This window comes from Cladophialophora yegresii, assembly GCF_000585515.1.
Source record: "Cladophialophora yegresii CBS 114405 chromosome Unknown aczIN-supercont1.4, whole genome shotgun sequence".
Taxonomy (NCBI): domain Eukaryota; kingdom Fungi; phylum Ascomycota; class Eurotiomycetes; order Chaetothyriales; family Herpotrichiellaceae; genus Cladophialophora; species Cladophialophora yegresii.
The window spans coordinates 3401125-3414600 of record NW_006913048.1 but is presented as its reverse complement, the minus strand read 5'-3'; the positions used below and the strand labels follow the sequence as shown (position 1 = coordinate 3414600).

The window sequence follows — 13476 nt, the reverse complement described above, 5'->3', positions numbered from 1 at the left end:
GGTTGGTAGGGCCTACAGCGCTGCCGAGGTCGAAGCTCTCCGGCAAAAGTGTCCTGACAACACAGAGTCCTCAACACGATCCCCGAATGGTGACGGATCTACGATGCGGCGGGCCAGCGACCCAACGGCAACCAGTCACCGCTCTCAAAAATACTATTTCCGGAGCCCGACACCAGCAGCGACGATGAGCTGATACGAGAATCCAAGCAAAGGAGGTCGACGAGCAATCCAATCGCGGAGAATGCAGGCGTTCACCCCATACACCGAAGCACGTATTCTTGATCTTTTTTGGAAATGTCGCAATCCCGTCCATGCATGATACAAAGACACGTTGCATTGATACACCTCCACCTTGGGTCATGATGAGCCGGACCGTCTACAGCAGCACCCACCTCTTCGAACGACCCCAGATCTACAGTGGCGACAGCAAACCCTAACCTTCCAGCATCGACAGCTGCCCTAGAGCATGCAAGCAACAGATATCATAGAAGGAGCATGTCGGAGTCGCGTCTCCCCAGCGAGGACGGGTTCTTACATGCCCGAATGCGTGTGCATCTCGAGTGCCAGTCAAACGGAGAAGGAACAGGGCCGCCGGAGTTCGTCCGGAATCACGCCAGGCGACAATTGGCATTATTTTAAGACTTTTCATGGACAGATCCTGGTCTTGTTGCGGACGAGATGGGACTGGTATGAGTTGCTTCGCTGGAGCGGAATGTGTTCGGACCTATTGCTGCTCATGGCACCGAAGATCGCTCCCAGAGGGCCCCTAGCGTTCTACCAGACCCAGACCAGTCTGTTCGACTTCCTGGTATTCTTCGTATGTGGCGCCGTTACATACTGGTGCATGAGCTCCCCCGCTCTGAACGAGGAATATCACCACTCTGTCCTCGTTGGGGGCGACCTCAAGCGCACATTTGAGAAAGTTGAGTCCTACTTCTATGGAGTGCTATTTGCTCTGTCGATGTGGCAGTCGAGCTTAACGGTGCTTTCCGGAGCATTTGATCGACCGTTGCGGGAAGAGGTTCGGCGGCGGCTATGCATGGATCGAACATGTGAACACTCATGTGCTTGCTAAACCTGTATGCCAAAGCACACCGGGAAGCGGCAACCGTCCAAACCTACATCGATTTTCATGTCTTAAAGACCGGCGGCCTATTAAGGGCTTTGAAAAAGACACCGTCGTCTCTCTCCAAGGAGAGAGCCATAGGAAACTTCGACCGTGACCGCGACCCCGAAAACCGCGAGGACAGCCCCAACGCGGGGTCCTTCTACCGACATTTTAATTCCGACGAGGCTCGCTCGCAATCCCGCATGGAACTTCACAGGGACATGGTTGCGGTGCTCAAAAGAGCCATACGGTGGCAGGTGAATTTGTCGACGCGACCCACTCCACGAACGGTTCATGCAGGAACAACTATTTCAGCGATACTTACTGGCACAAGGATGCCACAGCCGCCGACGCCGACGCCGTGGCGGGGCCACGAGCGTGAAGGTGCGCCAGAACGCTTCGTATTGATTGGCTTGAAGTCTGTCGTTTGGCATTCCGCGTGGAAGGATATTGGAGCAAGGTGATCAAGGTCGGATTGGCGGGTAGTGTGCATGGGCGAGGTGATTCCCCTTTGAAGCATGACAAGGAAGCCCGATTCGGAGGCCTTGATTCGAACGTCGCGGTTTGGTGGTTAGTCACGCTGGCATGAGCCCGTGCTGGACGAGGTGTCGTCGACGTTGAATCCACACCAACCCCCCGAACTGCTGCCTGTCACTGCCTGCCATGGTAACGTGTCCTGGGGCGCGTGACTTGCAGTTCGCAAGAGCCAAGCCTCAGTCCTACATACTGTGGTACCGTATAAGTCATGCTGTATGGAGTACAGCTCTGGGTAAGTCCTTCGAACGACCTTTATTGGGCAGCAATGGCGAACGTGATGTTCGACTCGACTTGTCGTGAATTGAGGCCTAGGTAGGTACCTGGGTAGGTAGCACAGGGAGTCTCAGACCGCCACGGGATGGCGATATCCCGCCAAAGAAGGACCGTGACGCGTATTGATATGTGACCGGCTACCCAAACCTGAGCTACTATACAATCAGCTACGGCCTTCAACCCGGAGGCAGTAATCTAACATGTGGGTGGCAATGTCCTTCCTCCATTGAGTCACCATTGTGGCTTAACAGAGGATGTGGTCAAGAGTACGGAGTACACAGTACGCAATAAATTACATTGGTCAAGGATAGAAACTGGAGAAGATGTAATTCACAGGTACCTAGGTAGAATACAGCGTCACTGCCATGGATGCAATGGTGCACACGGCCACGACGGCAGTGTCATAGAAACGCAGAGCAACCTGGGACCCGACCCTCAGTCAGGCCACTTACACTCTCTGCTGGGAGGACCTCGTACTGTACGCAGTACATACAACGGAAATGCACCGGGCGCGCATCTGGCCCTGTCTACGATAGTCATTACAAAACCATAAACCGACACTGTGCCTTGTACCTAGGTAGGTACCTAGATACCTTGTTTGCTTTTATTTTCCGTTTCTTCGTTCCTTCGTTCCACGGACAGGTCGAAGCTGGCGACGGAGTCCATTCCGAGAAAAAAATCTGGCCTGGCCGAACCTACATACCTTGGTTACCCACCTATCCTAGGACGTGGTTGTCCTTACTTGGATGCACTGATGGGTGTTGTAGGACACAGTACTGTACTGGACGGGACGGGACCGGTCTGGATGGGGAGTATCGTGGCCGTGCTACATGTTCGTTATGATGTAATTACTCCGTACTGTACACAGGGACGGGACTGGCTTGGTTTCGCTACCGGCTAGGCTACTCTTTGCTAGCTACCGCACACCTACTGCGCTACCCTACTGTTGGATAGACACGCATTTAAGGTACGGAGTACTCATCACGACACATGGGAAGCAGAGTTCTACCAGTACAGCCATGCCGTAAACAGGGACCATGTGCCACCGTCCACAACTCGCTGCGCTTTCGCTGGTGGGGGATTAGCGAGGCTGGCCGAACCTCCGAGTTCCGAGCGAAGCGACTCTATCGTGATATGCATTGACTTGACTCATCTGAACACGGCTCGCCTCAAGATGTCATGGTATGATTCGATGCGATTCGTTGTTTCGCTCAGCCCGGCTGAAGCATAGCATCCATGCGCATGGCGGACGGATGGAGCTCTTCTTTCAAAGTTTCGAGTTCGGGGCTTCCTTTGGTTGGCTACGATAGCTGGCCGCTGGGCGGAGTGGGAACTTTTCATTCACGCAACAGACAGAGCCCAGACAGTCAAAGTTTATGCTTCGCTCGAAATGCCCATAATTATTAAGTTAACTTCGTGCGCCTCGACGGGCAATCAATGCCCCGAAACGGGTCCGAGGCTGATCCTCCTTGTCGCGCGCTAATCAGCATCCGTTTGAGGCTTTGCGATGTACGGAGTACTGAAATGGCAGTCCGTGCTTGACCGTCGTCATTGTTCGTGTCTGAGCTGGTCTAGACTTGACTTCAGGATACGAGACAGTCGTTCTTCTTGTTGATCCGGGCCCTCTCGCAAGTGGGTGAGCACGCGTCTCCCCAGTCCAACCGTTGGAGTTGCTGTGATGCTGTGGTTCATGATTCTGTACGTAAAATCCGTGATAAGCCGAGCGATCTCACCGAATCTTCGATCCCAATGTCGGCACAACTGCGCCCGAGCCTGCTTTTCGACTCTGCGCATCTGGTCAAGGCATTAGCGACGTCTCGAGGTGCAACTCCCGGAAGGAGCACCCTCGTACCTTTAAGGACCATCCGCTGGTACCTGGAATCCCAAGATTGCATGAAAGCGTCAAGTCTTTCGCTTCCCCAATGCCTGAATCCTCACTCTTTCGAGCTATCTGAGAAGGGTATAGCAGTTGCTCACTCAATACACGCGCGGCCCTCCTTCAAGACGTAGCTCAGACGAGATCCACGTGCGCATGAGGCATACGCCCAGGGTCGAATCGGACACGAGGCCACTCCTCGGCATAAGAGACCGTGAAGACACCGGCATTGCAATGGCTCTTCCGCCAGCAACATAGCACAGAGACGACGAGATTGGTGCACTCTGAGTGTTAAAGAGGTGGAAATGTTGTAAAGGGCGACCTGCGCCCCTCTTTCAGCAAAGGAACCGGGCAGCCAGTTGTTCTTGGAGCCGGCACATTATCCCGAGGGCGATTTGTGGCTCGAAGAGAACTGCCTTCCGTCACGAAGACATCGAACTATGCTGTAGAAGACGCCGTCCCACATATATACCCCGGCCTGGTCTGTGCTGTACTCCAGCTTCTTGGCTCAGACCGAGCCGTTTGGCCTCACTTCTTCCCCGGTCTGGGGGTTCACGGGGATCGAGTAGAGATAGACGCCAATTTCGTATATCATCAGTCGTATCCTGGGAGAACCGGTGCTCCTCTTTGTCGTCGCCAAAAGTTGGCTCTCTGTCCCCATTCAGAAGTAAGGAGCCAGCCTCCCCATCGTTCCAGAACGCTAGCCGAAAACTCCCACGAGAATTCATTCAGCCAATCTTCTCCCCAAACTATCATTTGTCCCGTGTCCTCGGTGTCGCATGCAATGGTGCATGCCTCTGTAAGAAAAGTGTTGGTATTTGCAGGCCCGATCGCGATGAGTCGGTCTCTGAGGCTCGGCGAGGGAAGCATGTCGATGTATGCATGATGTGGCGTAGTAAGCTGGAGTTGGGAAGGTTTCAGAGGGCTTGGTAGCGATGGCTCCATTGCTGCGAGGGTAGCCAAATGAGTCTGAGGGTTGGAGATAACGTGGATCTCCAGGAGTGGCGCGAACATTTGATGAAGCGACCGGCGGATCTCGCGGATGTTGTTCGGTACCACCACCACGAGGTTGCTGGGATCGCTGCTGGTACTCGACAATGGGGTGGTGGCAGGTGCAGGCAAAGCAACGGACGCGGCGCCTGGGACGAACGTCTGCGAGGCCGCGACTGGTCCTAAGAAGCCACCAGGTGTAGTGCCATAAGCAAGATAACCAGAGGGCGAGCCTCTAACCTCGCTAGGGCTGATGGTTGTCGGCCCTGGTGAGCTGGCTTGCGACCCGTAGGCTGCCTTCAGTGATTCGTTTTCTTGCACGAGCGCTTGATTCTCGCGGCGTAGACGTTCGACTTCCTCGACCTGGATATTGTTCAACTCTCGTTGAGATGCTTCAAGCTTGCTCAAATGTTCCTTGCGTCGCTGCCCTAGTGGGAAAATTAGTGCCCGTTGAGAGGCAAATTCAGAGGCCCGATCCGCGGGAGGCGCAGAGCTACTTACGGAAGACTCGCTGGGCATTGCGATTGTACTCTCTGGGACACAATCAGTGAGAAGCGTAGAAGGACTACGGCGAATGGATCGAACTGACCTCTTCTTGGCTGCTTTGCTCGCTTCACTCCCAGACTCTGACATGTCGATAATGTGAAGGTATTTACTCGTGGACTGATGGATGATCTCTGTGGCGACCGACATCATTCAAGTACCTTGGGCGGCTTTCACATTGTGCAGAGGTCCTAGGCGTACAATACGTAAGGCCGGGCGCGCAGAAGGGAGGACCCGCAGCAGCACAGGGCCGCCGACTGCAAAGTGTCCTCCAGTGAGAGGATCGAGACGTGAAGCTGAGCGACTCAGGGTGTTCAAGGCTGGAACGCCAGCTAGGGAGGCCACAATACGGTTTGACGCGAAAGGAGATCAACCGCTCAGGAGGAGACGAGGATACTGGGTTTGATTGGGCAGCCAGGAGAATGGGAAGTGCGATAGTGCAACGGCGACAACGGCCAGCCTGCGAATGGTCAAGGTTAATCGAATGTCGACAATCAGTCGTGGACGAGTTGAGTTCCTAGAATCTGACCAGGTCGCGGACCTGGCGGATACTCCGCTATAACTGTATAGAGTCCAGTGCTCTGACAGATCTGCAAATGGTGCTGGTAACTCGTAGTTGAGGGAGTCTTGGGCAGGGTTGTAGCCGAGTTGCGATCACGACCCGCTCTGCCTTTCCAGGAGCACCATCAGGACTATATTCCGATAGCCAGTTGCAGAATATGGTCAGCCAGTCTGTTCGGTAAAGTTTGGCTCGACTGCCGTTGGCCGAAGTGTATTGGGACGAATGCAGCCTGCATTGGGCAACCACCAGCAAATAGGGACCAGTTGCTGTGGTTCGATGCTCAATCGAGAATCGGCAGTAGGACCTGGTCCAGCTTGGGAGCATGACAAGCATGACGATGTCGTGGAGCCATGGGAAAGAAGCAAATGCATTGAGCACCGCTCACTCGGGGGGACACCAGGCCAGGTGAGCAAGGGTTTCTCGCCTAGCAAACTACTCCTTGGCCCAAAGCCTGAGTCTGCACTTGGCTTCCCATAGGAAGATGTCAGATGCGAGATCGCCGCAGTCCGTGGGCCGGGATCGCCGTTCGGCAGACTGCCGCCTTCCACAAAGAGTAGGAGGGGGGTAAAGAGTGGATGAGAGAGCCGGTGGACACGTCCAGTTGTTGAAAAACGCAGTCAGATGCTGTGCAATGGCAACCCCGGAAGAGCGATCTCAGATTTCGAAGCAGGGGAGGCTGAGAAAGGCGTAGCGGCAGTGGCTGGCTCAAGCCCAATCCCGTAAGAAAGAGGAGCAGGGCACCGCTAGTCGTCAGTCTAATCCTCTAGCACCAGCCCCTAAACAGGCCAGTCAACCCAGATGCCAACGATGGATGCTGCCCGGGGCGCCAGTATGGGAACAAGCTCTCCTTCAGCCGCAGGCAGCGTCCTGAAAACACAGGCCACGAACCTCTCAGGGCGCAGTCTCAAACCACTGGCAGCCAGGAATTGCACATCCGCCTGAAGACTATGGTATGGTCCACAATGCTTTTGCCACGCGGTCCAGCTTGGATTGTACAGCTGAGCAGTGTCGTGACAGGGCCTATCCATTGCATTATCCAGTGGAGCGGGCTGGCGTAACGACAACACAGGACCGACTACGACGAGGGCAAGATCACATGGTTGTGCTACCACCTGGCTCTCTTTCGCTATATTCATGTATGCAGTAACACTTGGCCCCTCTTCTGGCGTATGTAGTCGTAGCTCGATTTGCTAACGAAGTTCTCGGTAAAAGTGAGTAAGAAATTCGTCAGTTGACCACCGGTCAGCGGCTGCTGGCTCCGAGGCACGGATTCGTCCTAAAAACCTCGTTTGCCGGATCTGCTGGTCATTAGGATCCAGTATTGAGATGGAAGAGGCCCGCAGGATTTAGTTGCATCGATAGACCGATAATGACCGAGTGGAGTAGGTTGATAATGGAGCAACCTCGACAGGCATCGAACACCCCTGTCCAGGACATGCTGTCTGATCCGGCTGGCACCCGGCGACCACCGGTGCAGAGGGCAGATGGAGGACCTGTGATAGCGCTGGACAATGCAGTAGGCGAGCGAATGTTTTCGCAGTCTCTAATGTCATAGCTCAGGTGTGCGAAAACACAGGCCAGCGCCCAGTCCTATATTTGGAGTATATCTGCATGATGCACAGCTGTTGTGCATTCGAGAGGGGGAAGGGACACGAGGTCGACAGGGTTCGATTCTAGACACCCTGGTCAGCAAAGCATCGCCGAAAGGGTGTATAGTGGAAAGCCCGGGAGCGTGGAGTACCCGGTGGGCAGGGAAGGTGACACCAATCCGAAATTTGCAGCATGCCATGGACACCTAACAGGGGACTGTGATGCACGGCACCCAAGTTGACTGTGCAAGCCAGCGAGGAACCATGAGCATCAATCACTCAATGGTCAATTCATCCTGAGATTGGTGGGCGCAGCAGGATCCAATGGCAGGCACAATGTACCTGCCTGAAACGCATCTGAAAATTTGCACCAAGTCCAAAACGTCACGATGCCAGCCACGACCCTCGCCTCAGACTCAACGAAGGAGTCTCGACTCAGCAGGAAAACGCCCGTGCTTGTCATTCGCCTCGTTTATCTGCAAGCCATCGGCCAATATCAGTCTATCGATGCAGCTAAACCCCGCGGCTCTCCCCCCCAGCTCGTTACTAGATCCTGAAAGCCTCCTCTCAAGCACCCATCCAGCGACTTTTACGGTGATCCGGCAAGCTCTACTGCGACTTCCTTCGAGCTGGCGAAGCGAAGATGCACCGAACGTCCGCAGCCCTTGGAATTCACACTCCGCTGACTCGCGGGACATGCCAACACATTGGTATGGGTCGGAGATCGGACGAGCAGCCGGGGATAGCATCTTACCCATCGCCAGCTAGGTGACAGCTTCAACTATTCCTCTTGTGGAGGTTCCTGATCTGAGACAACTCGCCTAACTTGCGTTCGCGCCAGGCTCCCGGGTCGCCATTTGAAGCACAGAATCAGAGGTAGCTACAGTACAAAAGAGTACTCTGAGCCGGTTGTTGAATGCGAGATGACACTAGGACTAACCACCATATGCTCAGATACAGTGTACATTTCTATTCTCATGGCGCCGGTCGAAGGGGCAACAACCGTCGATGATGATCTTGCCCTGAGGACTGCTCCAGCCTGCGCGTCGCTTAAGCGATCTGTAGGTTACTGCACAGTCCTCAGCACACAGGCTACAGCCTGTGGCTCGTTTCCCCTCGCCGATCTTTGGAGGAGATAGGCATCGTCTCCTCGCCTGCTCTAGATTATTGCTCTTCGCGAGAAATAAGGTCGCGCTATGTACGTGAGTCGTCAGCTCGCACGACTCCCCGTGGTTGAGCATTTGCCGATGGTCACTGCGCGAGAAGCTCAGCGAGGCACCATTTACCCAAGAGCTCTGACCCAGAGAAAGGGCTTTCTTCTGTGCCCTGCAGACAGGGTGGCAGAGGCAGGGGCGCGTTGGCCAAGGGGCCCAATTCTCCGATTTCCTTGGTCCCCGATCCGCAGTCACCACCTGACTCAAGCCTCGTGATGGCGTGCTGCGGAGGACCGGGTACGTACTCGGGTACGTGCCCAAGCTCTGACTGGTATGCTCACACCAAGGAGACTAGCTGGAGCCACATTCAGCCTCAACAGAGCAGCCAATGAGCTGCGAGAAGTGCTCCGGCTTTTGCGTCGGGCACGCCGGCTGTTCCAGCTGCAAACTCAAAGATCGCATCATACCATAGTAAACGCTGGGTTATTATATGTCAGATAAAGCTTTGCTTCTGCTCAGCAACAGCTTGCGAGATGACACAACATTGACAATGTGCATATTGAGACAGACGGAATCACCGATATCTGTTGCGCACCTACGACGTCGACTCTCTTGATTGATGGAGCCGCAAGTACTCCGTAGGTGTCAATCATCTTCTCAGTGCAGCTGAAACAACGACATGACTGAGGGTCGCCGATTACTCGTCTTCGACAAACCCAATGAAAACCACATTGGGAAGCCTAGGGATTTCAAGAATGCCACAAGAAAGGTGAGGTGCGTGGACAAGATCGGCAATTGAATGGCAGCAGCAAACACGAGTGACCCCCGAGAGGCTCAGGGGTACAGAGTATGTGTACCTGTCTATTGGCCATCGTTGGTCTAACATCCAAGGCTGACATGTCCCAGCGCATGCTTTGCGGCTATGCACATCGATTGTGTCTAACTCCTCGATATTCGTGAACGAGCTCATAGTCTTGGGTTTGAGCTAGCAGCCCAATGGGGCGTGCCGTCATTGGAATCAAACGGCAACACCATCCCAACATATCGTCAGAAGAAGCATACACCCCTTCAGCAGGAATCCAATCAGACTAGATGGTAGCCTGATGGCTATGCAGCCGGCATACAGACCCTGACTCTCATCGGGGAAAACAGAAGCATCATATCGACTTCGTGCGCCACTGGCACTTACACCGCCAAAGGCGGAGCCCACACAGATGCTCTGCAGCAGGGACTGTCCTCGGGACACTTGACTGGGCTAGCATTCAGGGAAACAAATGCCTTGCAACACTTCTGGCACTGCGAGCTCCAACACCTTCTTGACATAATCTACCACCGGCTCGCGTCCACCCATGTCGGCTCTCAATGCCAAACAGATTGACCAATTTTGTCAGGAACGTGTATCTCTCCTCCATGGTCGCCAATAGTAGCGCACCCAAGGCACAGTCAAGACTCAGGGATTCGCTGATACTGCACCTCATCCCGTTCCTTCCGCTGCAGCTCCCTAGCACTCCAACGCTTCGACGCCCCTGCAAGTCTAAGGGCTTCTCAACCAACCCAGACCCAGATGATCCCAACAACCACGTCCAACCCCTTGCTGTCCGCACCGGGATACTTGAAGCTCCACATGCCATCCTTCTCGTTGTTCCAATAAGCCCCACTCGCAGCGTGCATACCTCTGCGGCCACTGGTTTTCCTCGGATCGTCACCGGAAGATGAGGATGAAGAAGCCGCGTGTTGGATGATGGTGCTGTTGACGACGTATTTGAATTGTGGTTGGGCGGGGGCTGATGAGCCGGCAGCTGGGCTTTGCGTGGTTCCCTGCACGAGGGCGCCTAGAATGCTGCTGATGATGGTGGTGTTCCACTTTTCAGTGTCGGAGTGGATGTAGGACGTTACGCCCGAGAGCGCACTTTCACAGGCCTGTCCATCACGGGTTAGCACCACCATCCCTCGTGAGCGCACCTAGAGAACGGGCGCCGAAGACGCCATTCGATACTCACATGCTCAGTGATCTCCTTGAGCCGGGTGTAGGGGACAGGAGGTTGCGGTTGTTCCGACGCCATCTCTTTGACACAAGTCTTTCCACCAGCGACTTCTTTAATGGCGAATGTCTCTTGGGTTTGGTGTATGACTTCCTGTAGCCGAAGGGTGTTTTCAGCAGAGTCCGCGGTGGTTGGTAAAGGAGGAAGTTGCTTGACAGAGGGGCTCTCGGTAGGGTCCCACACACGCACAGTTGTCAGCGAAGAATTTCTCGTAGATGGTCGCTCGTGGGCTTCCCCTTCTTGGGTCTCGACCGCCTTTGCTCGCTCCCGGTGTGACTCGTCGGCCTGACAGTTGTTGGGGCTTCGCTCTTGGGCCGGCTGGACGGCACCCTTGTCGCTTCCCAACAATACCAGCCCCCGAAGCTTCTCCTCTTCCTTTGCTGCTTCGAGCTGGTCGCGTTCACCCCGGCGACGTCTCGTTCTCAAGCTAAATGTCGAAGCCTTCCTCGCCAGTCGCCGCCGAAACTCTGTCAATGGATGCTCCGATTGGTGATGCTGCGGAGTAAATGTACCTTGGGCACTGGCAGATGCGTCGACAAGATTCGAATGAGAGCGGTGCAGGTGTGGAGCTTTCGTCAGTCGGTGACGCTTGAATGTTGCTGTTGACTGGTCGCTAGAGTCCGGTGTGGTCGCATGTGCATCTCGCTGTTGAGGTCGAGAATGTTTACCCCAGTCAAGCAGGTTTGTGATCGACCGTAATGTGCGCACGGTAGACATTTCGGCATCAAGGCGCAACTTACGGCCGAGTCGTCCTTAATCCGCGCCTGCGGGCTTGCCCTGGAGAAACAACGGAAAGCTTGGAGGGGCTACCGCGAATGGGAAGCTCGGTGTTGAGCAGGTGCAGCGCTGGTGCCCCCGCAACGTTGAGTTCCGAGCCTCAATGAGCTCAAGGTGCAGCAAAAGCCTTTCCGTCACCTCTTAGAAGTTTCTTCTGTGCACATTGTATCTTAGCTGAAAGATCACTGACTGCTGCGTCGACTATACCTTTTGAGCCGGCGGATTCGCAGCCGCATATCCTTCTACTCTTGCTTGAACATACTTTACTGCTGTTGTGTCGAGATCGTGCCCGCGGTAATTTGTGGTTGGAGAAAGCTGAGGGTGGAAAAAAGAACAAAGCAAACAACTGCCTGACCTTTCCTGCTTGCTGAGCTGCGTTGGCCTGAGGGTACCCATCACTCACCGGAACTATCTGAGCAACGAGTATCCGTCGTACCACAAGGTACCACAAAGCAAAAGCCTCTTCCCGAGCTCCCCGCAAGCCCGTCGTCTCGGCTTCTCAAGCTCAGGACTTGACTGTGTGGATTGGAGTCTACAGAAAGAGCTTTGCCAGGGTTCCTGCGCGATCGCCAGAGCAGACGAGAACAACCCCAGACATCGCCGTCAACGCCGCACTTGAAGCCACTCGCGGCTCTATACAGAAGTAGCAGTTACAAACACGTTATCAACAACCATCTGTTCGCTGGGGAAGGCTCTCGTGGAATCAACAAGCACGGCGAGGACGCACACCGAAGAAACTTAGAAAACACGCAAGAGTCCTCCACAAACCAGAAGTCATCATACACTCTCCATACAATCAAGTCACCATCCAAGCGATATCGAGCGAGAAATCTTGCCAACGGAAAGCTCGTTATCGACGTACCTGAACAAGCACCTTTGCTACCACAAAACACCAACAGTCAAAACCAGAACCCTCAGGTTCTAAACAGGGTTTCCATAAGGTCTGACAGTGATCTCCGAATCCGAAATCGGGATCCTCCAAGTCATAATCAACGATCTCCTTCTCCACCTCGAAGCAACATGTCCGAAAGACCTCTGCTTCAAAGTGCCCCTGGTAAGCTCTCTTCGCGCTTTCCGCCCAGTCCGAATCTCAACCTGCTGACTGGTCTCTTCTGTAGGCAAGCGCATTGCCCTTCCGACCCGCGTTGAGCCAAAGGTCTTCTTCGCCAACGAGCGTACATTTCTATCATGGCTCAACTTCACCGTTATCCTCGGTGGTCTTGCTGTTGGGCTCTTGAATTTCGGAGACTCGGTCGGCCGTATCTCCGCTGGACTATTCACCCTGGTTGCCATGATGGCTATGATATACGCACTTGTCACTTTCCATTGGCGAGCGAAGAGTATAAGGGTGAGAGGTCAGGGTGGCTTCGATGACAGGATTGGACCCACCGTCTTGGCTCTTGCTCTTCTGGCTGCCGTGATAGTCAATTTCGTCCTCAGGGTTGTCGAGGCTTAACCACGGGCTTCAGAGCCCGAGGCACAACTCACGAATAGGGATTGTACAGAACTTGTAGACGTGATCGGAATCACAAGGCGTCACTTACAAGTAGTGTGGGAGACACGTGACATATATGACGAGGAAAGGAGAGGCCGAATCGAGGTGCTCTTTCAATAAAGACGATGGCCTTTTCTTGAAGCTCTTTGGGTGTTCGAGTGTGGCAAGTGTCCAGGTATGAGGGCTTGATGGATACGATACCTCATACCTCTCCATGTATCTCTCAGAGAAGACGAGCAGACGAGTGCCGCTTGGAAATGAATACAGACGACGTTATTCTGTCAAGCTATCGCTTCAGCACAACCATTATGGCCCTAGCAGCTTCGTCATGCTCTTACACCATGTTCAACCTTCCTTTACTTCTGCCAGCCCGTCTACCTGCTTGGATCGCACCGGCATCCTGGCCGAAAAGCGCGCCTCGCTTAGGTAAGCCCACAGAAATTCTTGGTGTTCTTGTCTTCACTTTGAACTTGGGACTGACTCACCGTCGTGTCCTGATACTTCTGACCACTGCGACGGAAGCATTGAGG

At 54.2% G+C, this 13476-nt stretch overlaps 3 protein-coding genes across 3 annotated transcripts; 1 reads left to right on the top strand and 2 right to left on the bottom strand.

The window, feature by feature from the left end:
* Positions 1–4388: 4388 nt before the first annotated feature.
* On the bottom strand, positions 4389–5417 carry A1O7_06582 (uncharacterized protein; the record flags this gene model as incomplete). Its single annotated transcript, XM_007760584.1, has 3 exons — positions 4389–5212; positions 5286–5317; positions 5374–5417. 3 exons carry the CDS (start codon positions 5415–5417, stop codon positions 4389–4391), a joined length of 900 nt encoding a protein of 299 aa, XP_007758774.1.
* Positions 5418–10177: 4760 nt separating this feature from the next.
* Positions 10178–11391, bottom strand: A1O7_06581 (uncharacterized protein; the record flags this gene model as incomplete). Its single annotated transcript, XM_007760583.1, has 2 exons — positions 10178–10552; positions 10633–11391. 2 exons carry the CDS (start codon positions 11389–11391, stop codon positions 10178–10180), a joined length of 1134 nt encoding a protein of 377 aa, XP_007758773.1.
* A 1080-nt stretch (positions 11392–12471) lies between these two features.
* A1O7_06580 (vacuolar transporter chaperone 1) lies at positions 12472–12907 on the top strand (the record flags this gene model as incomplete). The annotated part of the gene is made up of 2 exons (XM_007760582.1): positions 12472–12505; positions 12570–12907. 2 exons carry the CDS (start codon positions 12472–12474, stop codon positions 12905–12907), a joined length of 372 nt encoding a protein of 123 aa, XP_007758772.1.
* Positions 12908–13476: the final 569 nt, after the last annotated feature.